This window comes from Littorina saxatilis, linkage group LG17 (assembly GCF_037325665.1).
Source record: "Littorina saxatilis isolate snail1 linkage group LG17, US_GU_Lsax_2.0, whole genome shotgun sequence".
Taxonomy (NCBI): Eukaryota; Metazoa; Mollusca; class Gastropoda; order Littorinimorpha; family Littorinidae; genus Littorina; species Littorina saxatilis.
Genome location: NC_090261.1, coordinates 51,525,503 through 51,551,927, shown reverse-complemented (window position 1 = coordinate 51,551,927; position 26,425 = coordinate 51,525,503). Strand labels below are relative to the sequence as shown.

Genomic DNA, 26,425 nt, shown 5'->3' with positions numbered 1-26,425 from the left:
TGCCAAATGTTGAGACATAATCATGAAAACATAGCTTGGAAAGATGATATAACTTAAGCAAAAGAGAGAGAGAGAGAGAGAGAGAGAGAGAGAGAGAGAGTGTGTGTGTGTGTGTTTGTGTGTGTGTGTGTGTGTGTGTGTGTCTGTGTGTGTATGTGTGTTTGTGCGTGTGCGTGTGTGTGTCACTGTGTGTGATTGTGCATGTGTGTGTGTGTGTGTGTGTGTGTGTGATTTGACTGTCAGTGGACTATCCTCAATCGCATATCTATGGGGTATTTTGTGTTAAAGTGAACATGAATGTAAAGAATAAGAATAACAATGTTTACATAACTTTATAATTCATACGCTAACCTCATAACCGCACGAAGAACAATATACTTTAGTTTGTTTTTAAATGCATTCTACTGGTTTGAATTATTACACCCATCGTTTCAAACGATGGCACACGTTTTGGATCTCTGAAACGTACACTCAATCTTAAATAATTATTTGATGATGACGACGACGACGACGACGACGCTGGTGCTGTTTGTTTGTTTGTTTGTTTGTTTCAGTGTGAGAGATGATGATGATGATGATGATGATGATTTCAGGAGAAACATACCACGCTCCGGGTTTATGTGGGCCCGGACTACAAGATATCCGGGCACTTAACGAGGAGATGAAACTGAAATGTTCGGAGCAAGAACTTCAAGAAATGACGGGTCAGTATTAGTTAGACATTCTTATAAGATTTCAAGATTTACTTATCATCTCGTGTCCGTGTGTAGCATAGACATGAAGGGATCTCAGTTCTATACACATGTATCTGAGCGACAAAATTCATGCGACCGTGCGAGATTCATCCAAGCTGTAAGGATGAAGGCTGAGTAAATAAAAATCGACCGGCGCTTTGATACAAGCTCCTGTGGCTGTCGACCGGCGCTTTGATACAAGCTCCTGTGGCTGTCGACCGGCGCTTTGATACAAGCTCCTGTGGCTGTCGACCGGCGCTTTGATACAAGCTCCTGTGGCTGTCGACCGGCGCTTTGATACAAGCTCCTGTGGCTTGATAGTGACCATCCTTCTTACACCCAGGAAGCGCTCGTTTTTTCCCCTGAGAATCTGGACTTAATCTAGAAAACAGACTGCAAACGCAGGTTTAAGGCTCCCCCTCACCCTTCATACCCTTCGTGTTGTTTTCGTACTTTCTTGACTGTCTTTTATTTAATCCGATGGGTGGGTTTTTTCAGCAATGATGGGAGAAGTGACCAAGGCCTATCAACGCGCGAGCGAGATGATAGATCCTTCCATCCCACTGGTCAAGTACCCCCGAACTCCTGGGTACAAACCCCACCCAGAGGACAACCCTTACAATGCTTGGTGTGTTTAATCAAGTTCATTGAGGTGTGGGGTTGGTTTATGAACTCGATAACTTACTGCCTTAAAGCCCCAGTATGTCTCAAATGGTTTACAAAACGATTAAAATCGTCTAATGAAAAAAGCAGTTCTAACCTTATGGAACACACTTGCAATAGCATTTAATAGCATTCAATGAAACAAATTGCTCGCGTAAACCACACACCAGATTTAGTGGTTTATCTAACCCCTGAGCCATTGCGAACCCGTGTGATCCACTTTCATTTTTTTCACAATTTAGTCGTCAGTTTGTTTTTTCAATGCCACTGGCTGTATCCACGCCGCTACCTCCGCTGCACACCAAAAATAGCCGGGGCCACTTGCTGCGCACCGGGGTAGAGCCACGAGAGGTGAGTTTCTGCACTAAATCGTCTCTGTTTACTCCAAATTGACATATCATCACGTGACTGGCGTTTGTACTTCGACCTAAGGTGTTATAACATCACATCATCGATTTTATTCTTTCCCTCGATTCAATTGTGAACTCTGAGCTTCGATTATTTATGCTTTTCCAGTGAATTATGTGCAAATTCTGACTTTCCACAGTTATTACGGAAAATCAAGCTTATCAAACAAGCTGCAGATAATTGGAATGTAATTATTGGTTATTTGTTGACATCTGGCTCAAGTGGTGTCTACTAACTTCACGCGGTTGAATCATATTTGTTGAATCTCTACCGTCACTGAACGATTTTGTTGCTGCGCACCGGGGCCATGTCTCTATTTTGAGGGCTGCGCACCCGGGCACTTATGTGCTGCGCACCGGGGCCACTGACTTACTTACTTACTGCCTTTCACGCCTGGTGGCGTGTAGGGCAGCGACTTTTGTCGCTGTTTCTGTAACTCACTCGGTTTTACCAGTTAGAGTTGTTGGCCCTAAGCTGAACCCCCAACCTGGAGGACCAGGGTACACATTTTAGTCTGGCCTCTACCTCACGCGGATCTGTTCGGCATGGTTGGACCTACCAGGGACACGAGGTCCCCGCCGACATAGCTCCGGAGGTTGTCAAGGCACGCAAGCCCCCACACCACGATCAAGGTAAGTGCACCAGGTGGGGGCGGGGCCAGTGAAGCATGTGTAAATTCGGACCTTCCACAGTTATTACGGAAAATCAAGCATATCAAACAAACTGCAGAGAATTAGAATATAAAGATTGGTTATTTGTTGGCATATGGCTCAAGTGGTGTATTATAAATTCATGCGGTTGAGTCATATTTCTTGAATCTCTAGCGTCATTTGACGATTTTGTTGCCGCGCACCGGGCTATGTCTCTGTTTTGAGGGCTGTATACTGACCTGGGCACTAATTTGCTGCGCACCTGGGACAGTACTACATTGAATAAAGTATTGTCTGTCTCAGCCACACACACGCGCTCGATCCCACACACACCGCGCACACACACACACACACACACACACACACACACACACACACACAAGGTAATGACGCTGACGTTCGTGCGTTTTGTCCTTTTTAAGAGTGGGTTTGTTCTGCTTTGCAGGTGAACAAGTGGATCAGTTTAGATGTTACTACTGCAAATTCAAATTTCGAGAGTTCAAGGACGTTTTTGGACACCTCGCTAACGTCCAGAAAACTGCTGTCTACGGTGACTGCTGAGATCTCCTCCATCTGCAATACAACATTTTTATTCAAAAACAATCAGAAATAAAGAAATCTGCGGAAATCCACCCAAATTCGGATCAACGTAGGCCTCCTAACGTTTGGCAACTTCTGTCCCCAACTGTAGCCATAGTTTGGCAACAAAGGATCCTTCTTTATCATGTATTATCGGGAAGAAAATTTCTCAAGTCGATCTCAGTATTCGTTCGTGGGATAAGCTTACATCCAACTTCGCTGGGAATATATCTGCAGGCGCCTGTACCTGCCCGCGCATGTGTATTGCAAACAATGAGAACAAGAACTAAAAGAACTCTCAGCGGAAGAAAATGTTCCATCTTTATGTACTATTTTAATGGACAATAAAGTGCTATTATTGTTATTGATATTGAACTGCGAGAAGAGTATACGATGTTCTCAATAAAGCAATAGATGATTGCCACATACTGGGGAAGGGCTTATCAGTGGCTTCTTGATTGCATAATGACCGTCCTCTTCAAGCATGTTCAAATATTTATTTTTTATTGACAGTCGTGCTTGAAGAGGGCGGTCATTATTCAATCAAATTTGTAGGGGACAGGCCTATAGACCTTGCGGAACCGAGGTCCCTGCAGGTAACAATGTGAAGAAAAAAATAGCTAGCAGACGACAGCTTGTGTTGTGTCCCCTCGGGACAAGCTGACAAACAAAGATCCTCAAGTACGGTCGCAACCGTACACAGTATGCTACACACTTTGAAGGAGCATAATAACACGTTTATTACTGGCCGCGGTGCGCAGCATCAATTGCACAAATAGTGCCCCGGTGCACAGCCCACAGTGGCCCCGGTGCGCAGCAACAAATTCGTTCAGTGACAGTAGAGATTGAAGAAATATGATTCAACCACGTGAATTTAGATGACACCACTTGAGCCAGATGTCAATAGATAACCAATAATTACATTCCAATTCTCTGCAGCCTGTTTGATAAGCTTGATTTTCCGTAATAATTGTGGAAAGTCACTATTTACACATAATTCACTTAAAAAGCATAAACAATCGAAGCTCAGAGTTCACAATTGAATCGAGGGAAAGAATAAAACCGATGATGGGATGTTATAACACCACAGGTCGAAGTACAAACGCCAGTTACGTGATGATATGTCATTTTGGAGAAATAAAAACAGAGAAGATTTAGTGCAGAAACTCACCTTTCGTGACTCGGCCCCGGTACGCAGCAAGTGGCCCCGGTTTTTTTCGGGTGCAGCGGAGGTACCGGCGTGGTATCTGCAATAGCACGTTATTGTGTACCTCTGATTCTAAAACGCCACAAACGGCTGCGAGTCACACGAACTTGTCGGCGACGGCTCAAAGAAAGCGAGCGCTATGCAGAAAAATCGTCTGCTTTGAGACACGACTTTCGTGACCCTGTTTTTGGGCTATCTTTTTTTAAACTTTCAAAACTTCGAACTGTACTGATCTTGTCTTGATGAAAAAAGAAATTTTTTATGATTTAAGAATGTTTGAGTTACAAGCTGTCAATTTATTATTTAGATTTTAAAAGTTAGTTCTAGCGCCAAATCGAGGCGCCTGTATGTAGATCAGACGGTCCACGAAAATAAATTCTTTGAAAATGTCTCACTCTCGACGGAAAGCAGCCAGGATGTTCACGTTCGGTGAGCGTTCAAATGGAAGGGTGTTTGTTCTGTGTGTAAAAGCATGACAGTATCTGTGATGGTTTACGGGGGGCTTACTGTGCCCAAGGGCGGATCTGGGGGGGTACACGGGTTACGTAACCCCCCCCCACCCCCCAAAAAAAGAGGTAATTTATTGGCTCAGAATGCACCAGATAGCTCTATTTTGCTTCTTTGGATAAAAAAAATTTCAGGGGGGGGCATGCCCCCGGACCCCCCTAGAGGCTTAGGCGCCTTCGGCGCCGTCAACTTGTATCTTTGCAGTCATTTTGTAACCCCCCCCCCCTCCAAAGTGAATTGATCCGCCCTTGTGTGCCTTAAACAAAATCTAGTAGCCTGCCTACAATGGTTACGAGTTAGATAAGCCATATATAAACCTGTGGTATTTTTACACTCTAGATGGAAAATAGTGGGCTTGTTTCCTTTTTCTGGTGTGTGTGTGTGTGTGTGTGTGTGTGTGTGTGTGTGTGTGTGTGTGTGTGTGTGTGTGTTGCTGTTTGTAGAACAGAACACAAAAAGGTCAATGAAAAAAAAAGGGCAAGGGTATGAAAATATAAATTGATGATTACGATTAGACCGACGAGAGGAGGAGGAGCAGGATGATGATGATTGATGATGATGATTGATGATGATTGATGATGTGATGATGACGACGACATTGATGAGGGCCCCAAAGGGTTTAAAATCGTGATCGTGATTGGCGTTTTTTGACCTTTCTGTGACCGTGATTGCCGAAATTTCCATTTCTGTGATCGTGATAGGACTTTGCCCGTGATCCGTGATGACAAACAAATCAAGTCTCGTGATCGTGATCGTCATTTGTTTTCGTGATCGTGATGGGCATTATTGCAAAGCATTTTATTTTCAACGTACATTTTTCACAGCTGTATCACTCTATGATCCTCTATTCGTCAAGGTGTTTGTGATCGTGAAAACAAAAATCAAGGTAACTGTGATCGTAAAAGCTAAAATGTCCCTTCCCGTGATCGTGATGATTCCCCCCCTTTGGGGCCCTCATTGATGATTGATGATGATTGATGATGATGATGATGATGATGATGATGATGATGATGACGACATTGATGGATTTATAGAGCGCTTGACGTTCTCTATGCGCTTTACAATGATGATGATGATGATGCAAACAGGGCGTGGCGGTGTGACATCAAAGGAGCGCCGACAGGTAAGCTGGCAGGTAAGACGGTGGCCATCAAAGACAACATCGCGGTGGCGGGGGTACCCATGCGGAACGGAACCAAGATCCTGGATGGCTACGTGCCAGAGTTTGACGCCACCCTTGTCTCACGGATACTGGATGAAGGTGAGATGTCTGTTTGCCTGTTCGTCCGTCTGTCCGTTTGTCTTTATCCTTCTTGTTCACATAGACACCCACGCACACACACACTCACACACAAACGCGCGCTCGCACGTATGCAGGCACTGAAGCATGCCGCACACAGTCGGCATGCGTACCACCACCAGACACACACCATAAAAGCACTCTTTAATGTACGCTTTCAGGTGGTCACATCACGGGCAAGTCGTTAGTAGAGGATATGTCCTTCAGTTGTAGCAGCATTCTCACCTCCCTCCCCGACCTCATCCCTCACCACCACACACACACACACACACACACACACACACACACACTAACACAAACCCCCACACACACACACACACACATCGTACAGTCACAGTGTAACACAGTCATTCGGACGTACACTTTCAGGTGGTCACATCACGGGCAAATCGTCAGTAGAGGATATGTCCTTCAGCTGTAGCAGCATTCTCCCCCCTTTCCACCACCACCCCCACCCACACACACTGTAAAACAGTCGGTCATTGACGTACACTTTCAGCTAGTCCCATCACGGGCAAATCGTCAATAGAGGACATGTCCTTCAGCTGTAGCAGCATTCTCACCTCAGGGCCGGACCAAATGAGTTCCTCCTTTTTTGGGGGGGCAAATCAGCGAAGTCGCGTGAACTAGGGGGGTCCGGGGGCATGCTCCCCCGGAAAATTTTTGAAAAACGGTTAAAATCTGTGCAATCTGGTGCATTCTGGGCCTTGTTTTGAGGGTTAAGGCCTGTCAGTGTGAGTTGGTGGGGGGGGGGGGGGGGGGGGGGGGTACCTTTTTCTCATCGGATTTCACATTGAATAAAATTTGTTGGAGACACACACAAAATTTATTAAAAAAAATAAAAAATTAAAAAAAACACTCAAAGCAAGGTACATGCTTTCTCCAGGGGTGGGGTTCCGGAACCCCTGGAAACCCCCCCCCCCCCCCCCCCCTGGGTCCGGCCCTGCACCTCCCCCCCCCCCCTCCACCCCCCCTCCCACACACACACTGTAAAACCGTCATTGATGTGCACTTTCAGGTGGTCACATCACGGGCAAGTCATCAGTAGAGGACATGTCCTTCAGCTGCAGCAGCATTCTTAACTCGGACGGACCGGTCAGAAATCCTCACGACCAGACCCGCATCACAGGCGGCTCCAGTGGGGGCAGCGCAGCACTGGTCAGAACTTGGGTCTGAACGGATTGAGATGGATAGATGGATGGATGGGTGGATGGATGGGTGGCTGGTGGAAGTGGGTGGAAGGCAGGTCAGTTGGATGGATGCATGCAGCATGCATGGTGACTGGCTTGACGGGTGGCTGGCTGACGGACTCAATAAAGTGTTGTGAGGGTGGCTTATTGGTTGGTTAAATGGATGGATGAATGGAGAGAGAGGGAAAAGGAGAGAGAGAGAGAGAGAAAGAGAGAGAGAGAGAGGGTGGGGGCGGATGGATGGATGGATATATAGAAAGTTAGGGAGAGAGAGAGAGGGAAGGAGAGAGAGGGGGCGGATGGAGGGATGGAGCGAGGGATGAATAGAGGGAGGTAGAGATGGTGAGATGAACGGATAGATGGACAGGCAGCATTATACATAAAGAGAAAAATACCAGCTTATATAACCGCGTAACGCAAATCCCAAATACGTACATTTACGGGTACCTGGAGACATACATACTATTTGTAAGACTGCAGCAGCTGCTACCTTGTTGAAAAAGGCAAAACCAGCATGCGATTCTCAGTCTTTGTTACACTGCTTTTGCAGGTGGCAGCAGGACTTGTAAACATGGCCATAGGAGGGGACCAAGGAGGGTCCATCCGGATCCCCGCTAGCTTCACGGGTATCGTGGGCCTCAAGCCCACCTGGGGCCTCGTGCCCTACACTGGAGCTGCCAGTTTAGACCCTACAGTGGACCACCTGGGCCCCATGGCCAAGACTGTCGCTGACTGTGCTCTGCTGTTGGAGGTTCGAATCATACTAAATTGACATTGTCTGACACGAAAGTGTTTGATTAAATGAAGAACACTTATCAAGTAAGGCGGTATTCTCTACTCACTAAAGCTTTTGTTTCAGAGAAGTAAACATGTAGAAAATATTGAGAGAAAAACAAAACAGCGCTGCTTCGGTAACGCTGCTCTTTTTCTAGTGAGAAAATGTTCACTATGATTTTTTTTTAAACAGTGAACATTATCCCCCCAAAAATCTGTCCAGTTTGTTAAACGTTATCTCTTTGTTCAAGATGAGTTCATGTTTCTCTGTGTAGCCAAGTGGCGTGCCCAGTCTTTTTGTGTAATTATCTCCTGCCCGACCCAGTTGCCTCCCCTGTCTATTATCTTCCCCTGACCCAAGTTGTGTCTCCCGCTAGGAGTATTGTGTGTTTACTATCGTAGGGTAGACTCTTGACCGGATTCCTTTCTAACCTCTTATCTCAGATTTAGGTGGTCGTTATGTAATGTGCCGCCAGACTGTCTGGGTATCGTTGGACGGCGTTTTGTCAAGTGGGTGTCATTTCTTTTGACAGGGTGGCTTGGAGGTTTTAGTCTCTTCCCCCTTCTTTGTAACTGGTTGTAATCTAATGAGCCATATCCGGTGTGCGTAATATTTCCGGTGTGTGACACCTCTGTAACGATTTCTGCCTCTTTAACGATCCCTTTCATTGGCAGGCAATCTTAAGTAGAACGCCCCCCCGTTGTCTGACACCTAGGTAGCCTCCCTATTGGCTATCGGAAGTGACCAGCCTTTAAAAGAGAGAGCATTAGGCTAGATCAGCAGACGCGTTTAGTGAGACCGATCATCGAGTGAGCTGGGTGCTGCTCATATGTTGTTGTCGTGAAAGTGTCGAACCTCTGCCCAAATTTATCGCGACTTGTGAATTCGTCCTCTTGTGTTTCGCGACTAGCGTCAGCAGCAGTTTTGTGTTCCTTTTACGTGTGCTCACTGAGGAGAATCTGTAAGTAACTAAATGCTTTATTCATTCCTTATGCTGTATTCTTTCCTTATGCTCTATTCTTATGTTTCATTTCATGCTATGGTGTTTGTATATGTACATTTTGACGCTGATTTGGTCCCGGGCGATGTCCGACCGGTCTCGCGTCAGAGTTGATGACGCCATTTTGATCTAGCGGAGAGATGTGTATTCTAGATCAGTTTCTAATTACTTTCATGATTTGGCGCTGAAATTGAGCGTTAATAACTTCTAGTATTTGATGACCAGTTATTCTAAAGCTGTTTTAGCGTCTTGTAAATTATTAAAGACTCGTGAGAATCAAGTAAGGCAGACTCGTTCTCATTTTCCCGCCAGTTCAATGGGCTTTGTTTGGGGAAAACACATATACACATTTTGTACTAGCATTCCACTGGGCTAAATAATGTCTAGCACATAAAACTCGCGCGTGTATCGTAACCCATGTGTATCGTTGCCATTTTCCCCCATTTTATCACATATTATTTCTGGAGATCAGTAAAGTCTGAGTAGTAGTCGGTTAAAAGCCCAAAGTTAAGCCCTCAGTGCCATTGGCCCGTAAAGCTACCTATTTACGATTTAGGCGCAGAAACCCCTACAATTGATGAACGGGAATTATGGTTGACACATATATTTTGGGTAATGAACTCGTATCATGAGTTATCTTTCTTATTCTTGTCGTTATTATTCAACTCGATGAAGATGTGTCTTCATGGCGATGAACATACTTAATAATAACAATTATTTTGCAGTTGCGGTTCATGCAGTTGGTTAACTTATGTTGAGCATTTTCTTATGCAAGGCTTAGGCCTAAGGGAAGATGTTGGTTACTTCCCTTGACATTAGCTGTTGTGGAGTTGTTTAACTCACTGTGGATTCTCTTTCAGAGAATGCTGTGTCTGCAGGATTTTGGCTGTATTGTTACTTGTCTATATAGAGGGCCCCAAAGGGGGGGTATCATCACGATCACGGGAAGGGAAATTTTTGCTTTCACGATCACAGTTACCTTGATTTTTGTTTTCACGATCACGAATACCTTGACGAATAGAGGATCATAGAGTGATACAGCTTTGAAAAATGTACGTTGAAAATAAAATGCTTTGCAATAATGCCCATCACGATCACGAAAACAAATGACGATCACGATCACGAGACTTGATTTTTTTGTCATCACGGATCACGGGCAAAGTCCTCCTCCGAAAGCGGCGTATGGCTGCCTTAATGGCGGGGTAAAAACGGTCATACACGTAAAATTCCACTCGTGCAAAAAACACGAGTGTACGTGGGAGTTTCAGCCCACGAACGCAGAAGAAGAAGAAGAAGACGGGCAAAGTCCCATCACGATCACAGAAATGGAAATTTTGGCAATCACGGTCACAGAAAGGTCAAAAAACGCCAATCACGATCACGATTTTAAACCCTTTGGGGCCCTCTATATATTTGTCATGATTATTTTGACAAATGATACAGTCATACATTCATAGGTTTATTGTGGAATGTATGGTTAGGATGCATTGGTATGAATGGTGCGTTTTACTTGTTATGCCATGTACTTATATTATGTTTTCTTTTCTTTTCATGTGTCATCAGACACTGCTTTCTGGTGTCTACTATCTGGTGTCTATTTTCTGGTGTCTACTTTCTCGTGTTTGCTTTCTGGTATACGTTAAGTAAAAGTCACGTTATCGCAACCTCTGTCTTGGCGTCTCATTTATGCTTCCTGGCCCTTTCACCCCCCCTTCCACTCCACCCTATCACAGTTGTATGTCTGTTGTCGTTGTTGTTGTTTGTTTTAGTTGGTATCGTATCTCTTTAAATTTGATTTACACAGGTGATTGCTGGCTACGATGAAGGAAGGGACTCCAGACAGACACCAAGTACCACAGTTCCCCAGTACTCTAAGCTGGTCTGTACTTGTGTGCGGAGTGTTAATGGAGAGTTGCGTAAAATGAGAGAGAGAGAGAGAGAGAGAGAGAGAGAGAGAGAGAGAGAGAGAGAGGGAGAGAGAGAGAGATATACCATCTGCCTCTTTGATTACATTTTCTTAAGCAAATGAAGATGCAAGTTACACATTCGTACACAATGTTTGTGACAGTTAGATGAGGGTGTGGCTGGAAAGAAGATCGGATTGCTGCGGGAAGGTTTTGAGGCGTGTTCAGAAGACGAGGTGAAGACAGTTGTTGGGCAGGCAGCAGAAAGACTCATCCAAGCAGGCGCCATCGTGAAAGAAAACATCCGTGCCAATGCACAATGACGGTGAGCTGCTAAAACAGTCTTCGTATTTTATCCGTTGTTGTCACCCACGTGGTACACGTATATCAAGTCACAGTTCACGCTTACCCTCAGCTGATTTAATGATTGATTTATGGATTCGTATTTCCCATGGCCGATTGATGGTGGAACCACTGAAATAGTGACGTATTGCCTGATTGAGAGAGTACATGATCGAATGAGTGATTTTGTGATACATGTACAGTACAACAGTCTTGATAAGTCGATTTATTTAATTCGTTTAATTGGGTGGTTTTTTTCCGTTTCGAGCAGGCAAATATATCTGGACAGTAACAGCGGGCCATGGATTCATCAAGTCAATGTTTGAGTCAGGAGGTATGAGATATATGTACATACATAATGCACAAGCAGACTTCAAACTAATGTATGCACACAAACACACACGTATGCTCAGTCATGCACCTCGATCTCAGGCTCTCGCTGGCGATCCGTCTATCTTTTTCTTAGCCTTCCTTATTCCTCTCACACTGTGACAGACACACGTACACCAACCATCAAAGTACCCCCCTCCTCTCTCTGTCTCTGTCTGTCTTGTCTCTCTCTCTCTCTCTCTCTCTCTCTCGCATCCCCCCCCCCTCCCGCCCCAGTTTTTCAGCAGCTTTTCTAATGGTTATTGACTAATCAGGATACTCTCCATCTTACCTGTGCCGGTGTGCTTGAACAAAATGGTGACGTTGTTGGAACATTCGCCCCTCACGCAGAAAGGACCTGGCTTTACACATATACACAACTGATTTTTGTTCATAGCACTCTGTATTCAACCAAGCTGCAAATGGGTAACAGCTTTTATTCATCAAGACAAGAAAAAAATAACTTTAATTCCAACCCCATTTGCAACTTTCTGAAGCTGCTCCCCCGAGGATGTCTGAAAGCGTGACACATGTGTGATGACATGCTTACACTGTTCAGCTTTGCTGCATACAACTGGCTGACAGGCATCACCTCACATTGTGTAGTACATCAATTCACACGACCTCTCTCATTGCATGCACCATGTCGTAAGCTGTTTTCAGCCTCGGCTTCCCCCAGAGGACGAGTTCCATTTCCATGGATCTTTTTCTGCAAAAGACAACAAAAACACACCGGTGACACTGTGACGGTTCCCCTACGCTTTGTGTTCGGTGCCCTGACCCTTTGTGTTCGGTTCCCGCACGCCAAAATTCGCGGACAAGATCGAGGTACTGTCACCCAAAACATCCATTTATGGTAGTATTACGCAATGTTGCTCTCTGAGAATGGTCTTGTTAGATCTGTGAGTGTTTACACTACATGCCTAGGTGCCGTTGGATTGAAGGTTTTTGATATTTTAGCCGTTATTAGGTAGAATGCCTTCCACTTTACTGCAAAACTGCATAATTCGTAGCATCGGCAAGAAATATCCTACCAAAAAATGCCTGCTTGGAACTGTCGTTGGTCCAGCAAAAAGTTCAACATGTCTGTAGCAGACAGCCCAAGTTTCAAGATTGTAGGGCCATCCAAACAGCCGTAATAATAAAAACAACAAAAGTAGTCAGTGAAATTGGCTGTGTTCGGTCCCCCCACACTTTTGTGACGTAGGCGTGACGGTTCCCATAATTCATTGTGTCGGTCCCCACTTTCTGTGTCGGACCCCACTTTCGACCTAATTTCTCTGTGACGGACCCCACAACCAGCCTATTTTGTGTCGGTCCCCACACCTTCTTGGATTTATGACTTGTCGGTTACTTGTATCATTGTATTCATTGAATCTAATTGTCTCGGAGTTATTTTTCAGCAAAATCCGGCAAGGCAGCACCTTTTGTGATACCAAGTAAGTCAGATGACATCAGTATGTGTGTGTGTGTGTGTGTGTGTGTGTGTGTGTGTGTGTGAGAGAGAGAGAGAGAGAGAGAGAGAGAGAGAGAGAGTGCTGCCTTGCCGGATTTTGCTGAAAAATAACTCCGAACATGTTGAACTTTTTGCTGGACCAACGACAGTTCCAAGCAGGCATTTTTTGGTAGGATATTTCTTGCCGATGCTACGAATTATGCAGTTTTGCAGTAAAGTGGAAGGCATTCTACCTAATAACGGCTAGAATATCAAAAACCTTCAATCCAACAGCACCTAGGCATGTAGTGTAAACACTCACAGATCTAACAAGACCATTCTCAGAGAGCAACATTGCGTAATACTACCATAAATGGATGTTTTGGGTGACAGTACCTCGATCTTGTCCGCGAATTTTGGCGTGTGGGAACCGAGTGGGAACCGAACACAAAGGGTCAGGGCACCGAACACAAAGCGTAGGGGAACCGTCACAGTGTCACCGGTGTGAAAAAGGGCCAAACCAAGTACTAACTGCTGGGGTATTGTTTGTTCGTTCATGGGCTGAAACTCCCACGGCTTTTACGTGTATGACCGTTTTTACCCCGCCATTTAGGCAGCCATACGCCGCTTTTGGAGGAAGCATGCTGGGTATTTTCGTGTTTCTATAACCCACCGAACTCTGACATGGATTACAGGATCTTTTTCGTGCGCACTTGGTCTTGTGCTTGCGTGTACACACGGGGGTGTTCGGACACCGAGGAGAGTCTGCACACAAAGTTGACTCTGAGAAATAAATCTCTCGCCGAACGTGGGGACGAACTCACGCTGACAGCGGCCACTGAACTGGATACAAATCCAGCGCACTACCGACTGAGCTACATCCCCGCCCTACTGCTGGGGTATAACCGGCTGCTGATTTCATTTTCTGGTATTTTCAGATTTTTACCTGAAGGACTCGAGTTTTTGTGTGGCTTATGTGATTCCTGTGTAACAAATGTTAATACATCTTCATCACCCAAAAGCAGGTGTAAGCTTATATGTCAAGTTTAGGCATTTTGCTTTGGAAAATGAGGTTCAGTTCGACATCAGTCAAGTTACACTTGAAAATAAACATTGTATCCGTCAAATTTCGACACCATTTTAACATTTTAACATTAGCGAAAATTCGTACTGTCTTGTGCTGTTCTTGTATCGGTGAGTATGTACAGCATTCTTGTGTTTTTTTAACTTTAATTTCTTCAACTCATTCTATACAGGCACAGGCTACTTCAACAAAGGGTTTTACCACACCTCCTTGCAGGAAGCGATATTCCGAGGCATGAGAACTCACCCCCAGGATCTCCAGCCCGTCTTCAAGTTCCAGTCCCTCTACTGACATGCAGCACGTGGACCGTCTGTACGGAGGCAAGTTCCACGCCAAGGGACACAACCTACTCCTGGAGCTGAACAAGAGATACGATGCTGCTCTGGAGGAATTCGATGTGCTGGTTATGCCCACCGCAACGCACGTTGCTTCCACGATTCCTCCCAAAGACTGTTCTTTTAAAGGTGAGTTTGTATGGGAAACACAGGCGTTATTTGGCACCCCTGTCGGTGGTATCACCAGGGATTTAAAAACTATTTTTTTTAGAAAAGCGTTCTGTATATTCAGTCTCCCATTAAAGAATAATTGTACCCAAGTGTAAGTCAGGTAATTATTGTATTGAAATTGTAAAATGTATCGCGTTGTTTATTCTGTAAAACAGGTGTTGATTGTTCAGCAAAATAGCATATGTGTGGATGCCAGGGCTTATGTCTGTTTCAGTGTGATGCCCATATCGTTTTGAAGCCTGACGTGAGCGATGCGCTTTATTTTGCTGCAAAATGACCACCCTCACCACTCCCCAGTCCCATTTTATTTACCACTCCCCTGAGCCAACCGCCGTCTTCCAGTCTATCATTTATCTTCCAAAACTCTTGGGTTTTTTATCCCCCGGCCAGATATTATGAAGAGTGCCCAGTCCATGAACTTCAACACAAAACCCTTCAACAGTACCGGTCACCCCGCTCTCACCATCAACGCTGGGTTCTCTGCTCCTGAAGAGCGGGGCAAAAGGGGACTACCCATAGGCATGATGATCGTGGGACGCCAGTTTGATGAAGTTACCGTCCTTCAGGTGGCGAGGGCCTTTGAGAAACTCTCAAATTGATACATACTCACGCGCCAACTTGATCAGAAGATGGGTCCAAAGAACAACTAATAACAATAATAAAGAATAATATTTATATAGCGCACGTATCAAAGCGATGTACAATCAAAATACTACGACAACATAACATTATTTAACTACCAAGTAAACACTGTTTTATAAACGAAACCGTGTGTGTGTTTGTGAGTGTGTGTGACGGTGTGTGTGTGTGAGTCTGTGTGCGTTTGTGTCTCTCTGTGTGCTTTAGCTTATGGTTTTTTTATGTATGTCATTTCGTTTGACCGTGCGTGCGTGGTCGTCTGTCGGACTGCCTGTCTCTCACAAGTTGTAAGTAGTAAGGAAACAGCAAATTTTTCAGCTTATCCCTATCTTTTCATGTTTCCTGGTCACGTAATATGACTCGTTTTTTGTATAAGACCATTATCATCACATAACAGTGAACACACACACACACCACACACACACACACACAGTCATAGTTTACCACAAATATTCAAATGTGTAACCATCTGGCCTCTTGCTCAAATGTCCAAGGACCGACTATGATACTTTGAATTTCACGTCAATTATACTATGCTTTCGTAAACAAGCAAAACACAAGAGGAACATGAGAGTGACAAAGAATTATAATAAGATAAAGGTTAAAGTATTCCATTTCCTGTATTTAATTGTATGTATGAAGAGAAATATCTGTTACTAGATGATTACCCGCTTCGCCGGGTACCGGCTTCGCCGGGAAGAAGTAGAGCCGAATACCAGGCTTCGCCGGCGCACGAAGGAAAGCAGATAAACGCGCAAAACACTAAAAATAGTAACGTGCAGTGACCTTCTAAAAATAGTAACGTAGTAACGGGAATATGGATTGACGCCACACGGAGGAAGGGAGATAATCGCTGCTGAAAACACTGGAGAAGATAAGGAAGAGTTACAGGTAGTGGATCCCGACAACAACAAAAAAACAAAATAAAAAAATCGGTTCAGCGCGCACAGCGCTGCGCGCTGAGAGCACGTGTTGAAATATCTCATCGATGAGGTTGTGTCCGGGGTGTAGCTGAATACGGTGTCCAAATTTGAAAAAGATCCACCGAGAACTTTGGCCGTGCATCGCGAACAGACAGACAGACAGACACTAGTCGTATATATATATATAGATCATCGAAGTTTTGTGTACATGTTTGTCATCGAAATTTCGGAGAGTATGCGACACTTTTGTCTTTAATCTTCAAAGTATGTTACTGGTTATAAAAAATAAAAAATAAATTTACACAGGAAATGTGTAACCAGAAAAAAGTGCATGTGCTTCTAAATGTCACATGCAAGTATCAATTGTGAAAAATATTTGATCAATTATATACAAACTCCATACGTGCTCCTTGTCCACGTGTTTGAGACACATCTATCACTATGGTGACATGCCTATAATGACACGTGGACTGAATGACGGCCGAGGCTATGTTCGGTTTATTATGATGTAGCCGTGTGGCGATTTGACGTACTGTTGTTCATTTCTCTCGTTACCTACCCCAATTATTCCCCTTGACCATGCGTGCATGTGTTTGTTCCGCGGTGTCGTGTAGGTCGTTGTTCCGTGATGCGTGTATGTCTTTGTGCGTAGATGCTGCGTTTTAATTGGTTAATCCTTTAACGGGTGCGTGCGCATCCACCCCCGACACTGCGAGTTCGGGCAGTCTGACCGGTGATTTCGAAGTGTGAAGACGTGTCAGTGCGCTTTAGCCTTGAGACCGGTGTTCTATTTCAAGTTGAAACAGTTCTTTGTGTTGGTGTGACATCTTTTAAAATACAGGTAGCCTATGCTGGATTGTGAGTATTATCTTTGACCTGTGGTTTAATAGCTGATTTACCGGCATCAGCGAGGTGAGTGATTCAGACCGGCGTAACTCCGTGTGTGTTTAGTTCTTCATAGAGGAGTGAACTGTAAGTAGATGCTGTTTCTTTTCTTTATATTGAAATTTGCTTGTCTATAATATGTTCTGATCGTATGAATGATGCTATGGTGTGCACGTATGTATGTAGCTATTTTATCCTAGTGGCGTTATAGCGTCAGTGTCGTTGTTTCGCCGTTGAGACCCAGTTTTCCCGCGCTAGCCTAGTTCTTTGTCTTGTAATAGCGTGTCCTGTGTTGCGGGCGCGTCACATCCTGTGTGACGTTATAGATAGCGTAGCGCCCCCTGTAGTAACTTGTGAAGTTATCGGTCCTTGTCAGTGTGTCACGCCTCCGATGGGTTAAGACCGTAAGGCGTGAAGCGTATCCTCAGTTACCTATTGTGTAGGGAGTTAGTCCCGTCTCCCCCATTATTTCTGGTGTACGTTAAATAAAAGTCACGTTATCACAACCTCTGTCTTGGGGTCTCATTTATGCTTCCTGGCCTATTTTCCCCCTTCCACTCCACCCGATCACAATATAAAGGGAAGCAACCGGTTGGAAACGACGTCAAAAACGGGCGTGGACAAACACAAAGAGGAGTGAAGAGTACTTGTAAGACGATACTCTTGTGGCACACCTTGTATCGAAAATATTCACATCGATCCGTCTGAAGGATTGTCCACGTCAAGCAGTTGATCACCATCGGAATCACATGCAACTGGAGCCTGTTGTGGCAATTGTGAGGTGGTGCCATGAGTCTGGAACTCCCGGGACAAGGCTTCACGGGTCTGTGCATTTCTGTGCACGGCACTGTCATTACATACACGATGAGTGGCTCTCGGGCTCAACATGTTAAGTCTTTGCTGAGATGCACAAGGGCTTTGCTGGTCATCATGGCCAGATCCAGCGAGCTGTGCAGATTGGACTGACTGCACGTGATACGTTGTGTAATCAGAGTGTTGTGTCGCATGCTGCTCAGAACCGTTCCCACCACGTTGCATTGCAGAGGCTGGACCAAAGTGGGTTGCGAGACTGTGTTGCGAACGAGACGATTGCTGCTCTAATCGCTGGAGCTGTCTGCTTCCTCTATCGCCCCCTTCGGCAAATTCTAGACCGGAATACTGCACAGACGGCAGACCTGGACATGGAAAACCTACATATGAACCAAGGGGATGGGGGTTCAGGTCAGCAAACCCTGCGGTGGGCACGGACCACAATGGAGGAAATCCACCAGATGCACCAAGACTCTGCAGGTCGTTATCGTTGTCCAAAGTACCCGGCTGATGACGTGAGCATCTAGCACCTGGGCGTGACGGTCCCTGCTCGTTCTCTCTTCCCCGAAAGTCCTGGAACTGTGTCCTCGGATGGAATTCGGGTGAAGGTTGCCCTACATTATCTCCCCTTGGAGAGTCATGAAGCTGAGTCATTAGAGGAAACGGCGACGATGGGTGGTGTTCGTTCTCTCCTCTTGGCGAGTCTTGGAATTGCGTACTTGAAGGGAACTGCAAGGAAGGCCGCTGAACAGCCAGCAGTGCCCTTCGAGCCGTCGCCAGCACGTACCGTTCTTGGTTCATACTGATCATGGGGATTGTTCCTGCAGCAGGCGGCGACGTTGGAATAGGAGCAGATACGCATCCGACCGGAGCCTGAGAGAGGATGTTCGGGCACTCGGACATTGACCCAAGGGGTGAATAGGGTTCCTGTTCCTGTGGGCGACTGCTGTTTGACCGGACAAACAGCGTGGCAGGGAGACGTTCGCCGTACCGTCGTCTGTCCCCTGAATCAGGCGCAAATGCGGCTGTCTCGGGCCCAGTCTCCATACAGCACTGTTTAAGATAGAGAAACAAAATCAAAAACATGTACTTTTAATTAAAGGAACCGTCCTTCCCTAGCCTGCATTGAGCATTATTGTAAAACATGACAGCATACACGTATCGCCATCATCCCTCCAGGATGGTTTCTGTTACCTGACTCAACTATCAGAAGCGTATGTGTGTACAAATACTTTACGCACATAATACAACTGACCTACGGCTTTTATGATATATGGCGTATTAGATTCCCGTTTAGTTTTTGATGGTGGTGGTGATGATGATGATGATGATGATGATGATGATGATAATGATGATTTTGTATTGCTGCCGTTACCAGAAATGGTCGCGTTGTGACTCTCTCACGCCCAAGCCGGTCAATCCACTGCGGCGTGTCGTCAGCGGCAGTCACGTGACTGATGTCCACGACACACTGTAACCACGCCCCTGGCCTTGACCCCGAGCGGCTCTCCATGGTCCAGTGTGACGTCACTGGACGGATCCACAGACGTCTTTGGTCACAGTCAACGTTGTCACACGTTACTACGGAGCTGAACGGATGTTGCTGCAAAGTTTTAAAGTTTCAATAGTCTGGGTAGTGGACGCAAATAAAGATAATGATAAGACACTCAAAAAAACAAAAAAGTTGCTCTGTAAAGGGTCAACTTCTCGATATCCAGATCATGAAGATGTCCATACGTCATAGATCTTGCAGTCAACCAAATTAACACCAGCTCAGATGCCATTGTACAGCAGGATATTTTTGTTTGAGATGATAGACATTGTATTTTATAGCACCACAGCTGATACAGTGGACCCCCCCACCCCCCATTTTAAGACCCTACCCCCCCCCCCCCCCCCCCGATTTAAGACTTCCCTTTTAAAACCCTGTTTTCTCAGATTTTCTGTTCATAACCTCTGTAAAGGTATATATCCCCATTTTAAGACCCCCTCCTTTTTTACATTTAGTCAAGTTTGACTAAATGTTTTAACGTTGACTGGGAATCGAGATGAGGGTCTGGTGTGTGTGTGTGTGTGTACATGTAGAACGATTCAGAGAAAACTACTAGACCGATCTTCATGAAAATTCGCATGTAGGTTCCTGGGTATGATTTCGTCAGACTATGATATCCTCAGACAGATTTTTCATTTTTTCGATAAATATCTTTGATGACGTTATATCCGGCTTTTAGTGAAAGTTGAGGCCGCACTGTCACGCCCTCATTTTTCAACAAAATTGATTGAAATTTTGGTCAAGCAATCTTCGACGAAGTCCGGACTATGGGATTGCATTTCAGCTTGGAAGCTTAAAAATAAGTTAATTAGTTTGCTCATTAAAGTTGTCATTCAAATCGAATTTTTCGTTACAGATTAAAACATGATCGCATTGAATTCTTCACTTTCTCCTGAATTCAAAAATATATAGTTATGTTATGTTTACTCTAAAAATGTGCTCAGAATGGAAGAAAAAAGGCTCAGTAAATACTACGGTCGCATGCTTCGCGGAGACGAGCGTGACTCGCCTCAGTCTTCGGGCTAGCCGAGACTATCTGGAGGTAGTCTCGGCGGTGACTGTTTTTTGGTTATTGATCGTTATAGTTTGACAACGACTGACTAAATGTTTTTATATCGCTTCACGTGACTTGTTACGACATGATTTTGTCCGATTTTCGGAGGTCTTAAAAAGGGTTTCCACTATACCTGAACAAGGGCAGTGGTTGGCCTGCCGTCACTCCGCCTGGATTGTTGCCACTGATCGGCTTCTTGTCCTGAGGTCTCCACGCGGAGACACAGATAGGATCCTTCCGTGCTCCCCAGGAGATTCACTGCCATGGAGGCTAGCTCAACACCTAGGTCACCGACCCCGTATTCCTGTGCGTGCATGGTTAAAAGTATGCGTGTCAAAGTACTCAAGTATAAACATGAAAAGAACATACGGTAGCATGTGCATTTTTTTTCATGAAACCTAATTATTCAAATCACAGAAAGAAAAGGACTTGAAAAAGACATTTAAAGCCAATTGAAATTTCTTAAAAAAGAAAGCTGTACAAAATGTTTTTACTCAAAGAACATTAATTCCTTTCCAAACGAGTTTTGCTTAAATTGCATGATGCCATATTATTCCATGCCAACAGTTGTATTTTACTACTTTTTTTGCAACAACAACAACAACAACAACAACAACATCAGTTTATAAGCGAGAAATATCTATTTACATGCACTTCAGTAATTAAACAGGTCTACTCTATACTTTCTGCTGTCCGCAGCTGAAAGCGACACAGGGTCCGTAACTGAAAAAATCAATTCACATACCTCTCTAAAATCTCTGATGTTCAAACGCCTGTCCCAGATATGAACAGAGATATGAACAGCATGCTGGCCGCTCGGCTTTTGATGATGTGTGCCACAGACCATGGCTTTGAGAGTCACGGGGCCTTGTCGAAGACCACAGTACACACAGACGTAGGCCGAGAAACTGTCTGTATACACACGCACTGTTCCATCATCCCTAAGTTGGTAGAACGGGCCATCTTCCAGCAAATCGGATGCATTTTCCTGAAAGTTCAGTTCTCTTCTTGGCAGCTGAGTGATGTTTGCACGGCCATCTTGGTCCCGTGAAATTCTGTGGACTTGGACTTGGTCCAGATCAGGATGAGGGGGCAGACAGTGCGCCGGGAGCACGATACAGACCAGGCGCTTGAAGACAAAGTTCATCCCAGCCCAATACTCGGCCAGCGGACTGACAACTTCTTCCTCTGCACTGAGACTCATCACGCTGTGCACGTGCTCCGTGTTCGCGCACACTGCGCTCTGGATGTTCACGGTACTGTCTTCATTCACTGCGTAAGGCGGCACGTGCAATATGACGTCAGATCCTGTAATGCGCAGCACATCCCCTTCCACGTCTACAGAAGCTGATGTTAGCCATTTGTCACATACTATAGGTGGGTAATGAGGACCGGCGTCGTCTTGGCTTGCCTAAAATATAGAAAAGAAAAAAGGAAAGATATCTGAGCATTTAACCGAGAAGAACTGAGAAGAACCGACGCCGAAACATTTGTCAGAACAACTGATCAATTTGCATTTTCCAGAATTTGAAAACAAAAGAAAACCAAATACATGTAGACAGAAACATGAGTAGCTTGTCAAGATTGTCCCATTTATTTGTTTCAGTCCATTAAATCGGCTGTATGTAGTACACTTAATTTAACGAGATGAACACGTTGTCTCTCTCTTAGCCTCTATTTGTGTTTGGCGTTTAAAAGTTCTCTATCGGAAACGGTGATTTTGACAAACTCTTGTAGTATCAAAACACCCATCTGTATGATTGAATATCAATGCTAATAATAAACAAGTCGCGTAAGGCGAAAATACAATATTTAGTCAAGTAGCTGTTGAACTCACAGAATGAAACTGAACGCAATGCCATTTTTCAGCAAGACCGTATACTCGTAGCATCGTCAGTCCACCGCTCATGGCAAAGGCAGTGAAATTGACAAGAAGAGCGGGGTAGTAGTTGCGCTAAGAAGGATAGCACGCTTGTCTGTACCTCTCTTTGTTTTAACTTTCTGAGCGTGTTTTTAATCCAAACATATCATATCTATATGTTTTTGGAACCAGGAACCGACAAGGAATAAGATGAAAGTGTTTTTAAATTGATTTCGAAAATTTAATTTTGATAATAATTTTTATATATTTAATTTTCAGAGCTTGTTTTTAATCCGAATATAACATATTTATATGTTTTTGGAATCAGCAAATGATGGAGAATAAGATAAACGTAAATTTGGATCGTTTTATAAATTTTTATTTTTGTTTACAATTTTCAGATTTTTAATGACCAAAGTCATTAATTAATTTTTAAGCCACCAAGCTGAAATGCAATACCGAAGTCCGGGCTTCGTCGAAGATTACTTGACCAAAATTTCAACATATTTGGTTGAAAAATGAGGGCGTGACAGTGCCGCCTCAACTTTCACGAAAAGCCGGATATGACGTCATCAAAGACATTTATAAAAAAAAATGAAAAAAACGTTCGGGGATTTCATACCCAGGAACTCTCATGTCAAATTTCATAAAGATCGGTCCAGTAGTTTAGTCTGAATCGCTCTACACACACACACAGACACACACACACACGCACAGACACACATACACCACGACCCTCGTTTCGATTCCCCCTCGATGTTAAAATATTTAGTCAAAACTTGACTAAATATAAAAAAAACATACTACATGCAAATAATGAACATTCAGTGTGTTCTCGAGGTAAATGTAAATGACGGGGGCAGGGGGTGGGGGGGGGGGCGGTGGGGGGAATCTACAGTGACAACACTCGTACACACCCACTAACCTTCTCATGCTGTACTTTTACGGTTCTTGATGCGCACGCATTTGTATTTTGGTCGCCCCGAACAGTTTGCCTTGAATTTTTCTTGGTGTGCGGATTCTTCATGATGTCACTCCTCTTGGTGTAAGAGTTAGCTGGATCGTGTACATTTGTTTTGACCCCAGGCCTGCCCAACTCTATTTCTTGGAAGAAAGTATCTGTTTTTATAACATTCTTATTCAAATATTGCCACAATGCAAAGCAAAGGACACAAAAAATCACGCCCAGCATTTCAAGAACGGTTGTAAACCAAGGACCAAGATAGGTGCAGGTGTACTCAATTGACCAAAGTCCTGTGTGTACTTTTGTCGTGTCTTCCTCATTTGCACAGAATGGGCCATATTCGTAGTAAAACTGACCGACAGTCATAGTTTCTCCCCAATTAGTGGTGCATTTATAGTTCGGATAGGAAGGTTTCGGTGTCGAGATATTCAGAGTAGTTTTAAGCATCCAGGAGATGAAATTCATGCTTTGACATCCGCATGACAAAGGATTTCCTTCAAAATATAGTGAGAAATTGCGACTGTTCCCAAACTCGTCAAATTTCCTAATTTCGTGATCAGCAAAGTATCTTATACTGTTGAAGGAAAGGTCCAGAACAGACAGACTGGGGGTCGACTCTGGATCCAGACCATCCAAAGACGAAATCAAATTGTTAGACAGTATCAGTTTTTTCAAATTCCTCATTCCGTGAAAAGCGCCCATGGTAAATCGAAGTGAATTATTAGATAAATCTAGAGACATCAGATGAGAAACTCTGCTTAAAAGGCGGTGACTGCGACGATCAAACTGTCTGTTGTTGAGAGCCATGTTGGAGAAGTTCAAAGATTGCAACGAAGGCAGATAATCCCACATGGTCTCGGTAATGTCAAAACACGGGCTCCCACTCATATCCAAAGATGTCAGATTTTCCAGTCCATGGATTGGGCTATGGCAGACACGAGACCTCGAGTTGGACATGTCCAGATGCCTCAGACTCGAAACAGTGTGAAAGTAGAGGTCAGAATGCGGAAACTCTTCAAAGAGGTACTGAGACAAATTTAATTCTGTCCACAACGGGTCCACTTCTATGTGTAGGGTGGACGGTGGATGCCGTATTTCTGCAAGGTGTTCGTATTTCTGAATAAGCGACAAGGCTGGTTTTTGCAGTCCGTGTTTAGAAACTTGAAGAATGTAGAGAGGAAATCTGCGACTAATCTTTCTTTCTTTCTTTATTTGGTGTTTAACGTCGTTTTCAACCACGAAGGTTATATCGCATCTGTGACTAACATTAATCATAACTGATGTGGCTACGCATTCAACCACTATTCCACGTGAATTACTTGCTGACGTGTTGGAGGCCAAGGGTTTAAAGGTATCTATGATGTAGGGTTTTGCATCTCGTGGTGTTTTTACAGGAACGCTAAACAAATCAGAGAAATTCAAAGGAACATATTTATAGTCGCCACTGCAATACATGACCGTAAAATTCTTCCAATGTGCAGCAAAGGATGGCCGATTGGCAGGCGCACGGGAATGTACCAGGTCGACAGTGTAGACGATGTTCTGACGCAGTTTGTAGAGTGTCTCTGCCGCCATCTTTGCTGGCAGAAGACGTCCAGGCGACATTGAAATCCACTGGAGTCGAGGTAGGTCACAAAATGCACACGTGTCTACAAAATGAAGGGGACACCAGTCTAAACGAATGATCTCTAGAGATGAGTTCTTGAACCCTTCAAACGAGTCTTTTCCAAGCCTTGTCAGGCTGCAGTTGTGGCCAAGATCAAGGTCGTAAATCTCTGTCATGGCCGCAAAATCTAACCCAAAGTGAACAGAGGAGAATGTGTCGATGGACAAAATCCTGAGCCTTGGAAGGGCGTGAAAGACGTGTCTGGGGTACTCGCCTTGCTCGTCGTTGTCATTGTGCTCAAGATGCAGAGACTGCAAGCCAGTTGTAGCGGCAAAAAGACCTGATGGCAGACCCCTGTACACCAGTAAATTGTGAGTCATACTCAGAAAAGTCAGACTGGACAGACCGTCGAACGCACGTGCTGCTATGACACTTACGAAGTTGAAATCCAAATACAGCGACCGCAAATTACCTTGTCCTTGAAAGGCCCAGTTCGAAATCGTCTCCAAGGAGTTAAATCGGAGGGAGAGCGTTTTCAGAGAAGAGAGTCGACGGAAGGCTTCTGTGGGGACTTGCTTGAGGAGGTTCCGATCCAGATTCAGGCTGCTGAGCCTGGTAAGGCCACTCAGGGCAGAGGCGGGCACCTCACGAAGAAGATTGTCATCCAGGTTGAGCTTTTCCAGGCAGACCATCTGGGGGTGACCAAGAGAACTGATATTGTACAGACTAGTCCTCTTTGCTCTCAAAGATACGATACATCCTGGCGGCCATTGTGTCGGCAGTGACGTCATATGCTTTTGCCTGCAGATGACGCGGAGGTTTCCTTCGTGACGTTTTACGACGTCACATCCTACGTCAAGGCTGTAAGCACCCCATACGTACAGTGTAAGAGCCAAACAGGACAGTACGCAAAAGATGATGTGTCGGCTCATTTTTGTCTTGATATGTCAACCTCCTTTACTTCCTGAAATAGTGAAACAAATGCACTGTCAGTTCATGCAAAAAAAGTAATTGCGCTTTCAATCTTAAAGGTTGTCGTCTACATTTTTGCTTTTTACATTTAGTCAAGTTTTGACTAAATGTTTTAACATAGAGGGGGAATCGAAACGAGGGTCGTGGTGTATGTGTGTGTGTATGTGTGTGTGTGTGTGTGTGTGTGTGCGTGCGTGTAGAGCGATTCAGACCAAACTACTGGACCGATCTTTATGAAATTTGACATGAGAGTTCCTGGGTATGATATCCCCGAACGTTTTTTTCTTTTTTTCGATAAATGTCTTTGATGACGTCATATCTGGCTTTTCGTGAAAGTTGAGGCGGCACTGTCACGCTCTCATTTTTCAACCAAATTGGTTGAAATTTTGGTCAAGTAGTCTTCGACGAAGCCCGGACTTCGGTATTGCATTTCAGCGTGGTGGCTTAAAAATTAATTAATGACTTTGGTCATTAAAAATCTGAAAATTATACACACACAAAAAATT

The 26,425-nt window shown here is 44.5% G+C and overlaps 1 protein-coding gene and 1 pseudogene across 1 annotated transcript; one reads left to right on the top strand and one right to left on the bottom strand.

Moving 5' to 3' along the window:
* Positions 1-578: 578 nt before the first annotated feature.
* On the top strand, positions 579-15,253 carry LOC138953313 (amidase-like; annotated as a pseudogene).
* Positions 15,254-15,550: 297 nt separating this feature from the next.
* Positions 15,551-26,397, bottom strand: LOC138953832 (uncharacterized). Its single transcript, XM_070325777.1, has 5 exons — positions 23,303-26,397; positions 21,262-21,927; positions 20,650-20,820; positions 19,286-19,513; positions 15,551-18,963 (listed from the first exon to the last, which is right to left on the bottom strand). The coding sequence occupies exons 1-5, from the start codon at positions 25,877-25,879 to the stop codon at positions 17,791-17,793; spliced, it is 4,815 nt and encodes a 1,604-aa protein (XP_070181878.1). The 5' UTR covers positions 25,880-26,397; the 3' UTR covers positions 15,551-17,790.
* Between the last annotated feature and the right edge of the window lie 28 nt (positions 26,398-26,425).

Coding starts and splice junctions, on each gene's coding strand:
- LOC138953832 (XM_070325777.1), bottom strand. CDS start 25,879: ATGAGCCGACACATCATCTTTTGCGTACTGTCCTGTTTGGCTCTTACA. Junction 19,514..20,649: donor CAACCACTGCCCTTGTTCAG/GTATAGTGGAAA, acceptor AAAACTTTGCAG/CAACATCCGTTCAGCTCCGT. Junction 18,964..19,285: donor TCACAACGCGACCATTTCTG/GTAACGGCAGCA, acceptor TATCTTAAACAG/TGCTGTATGGAGACTGGGCC.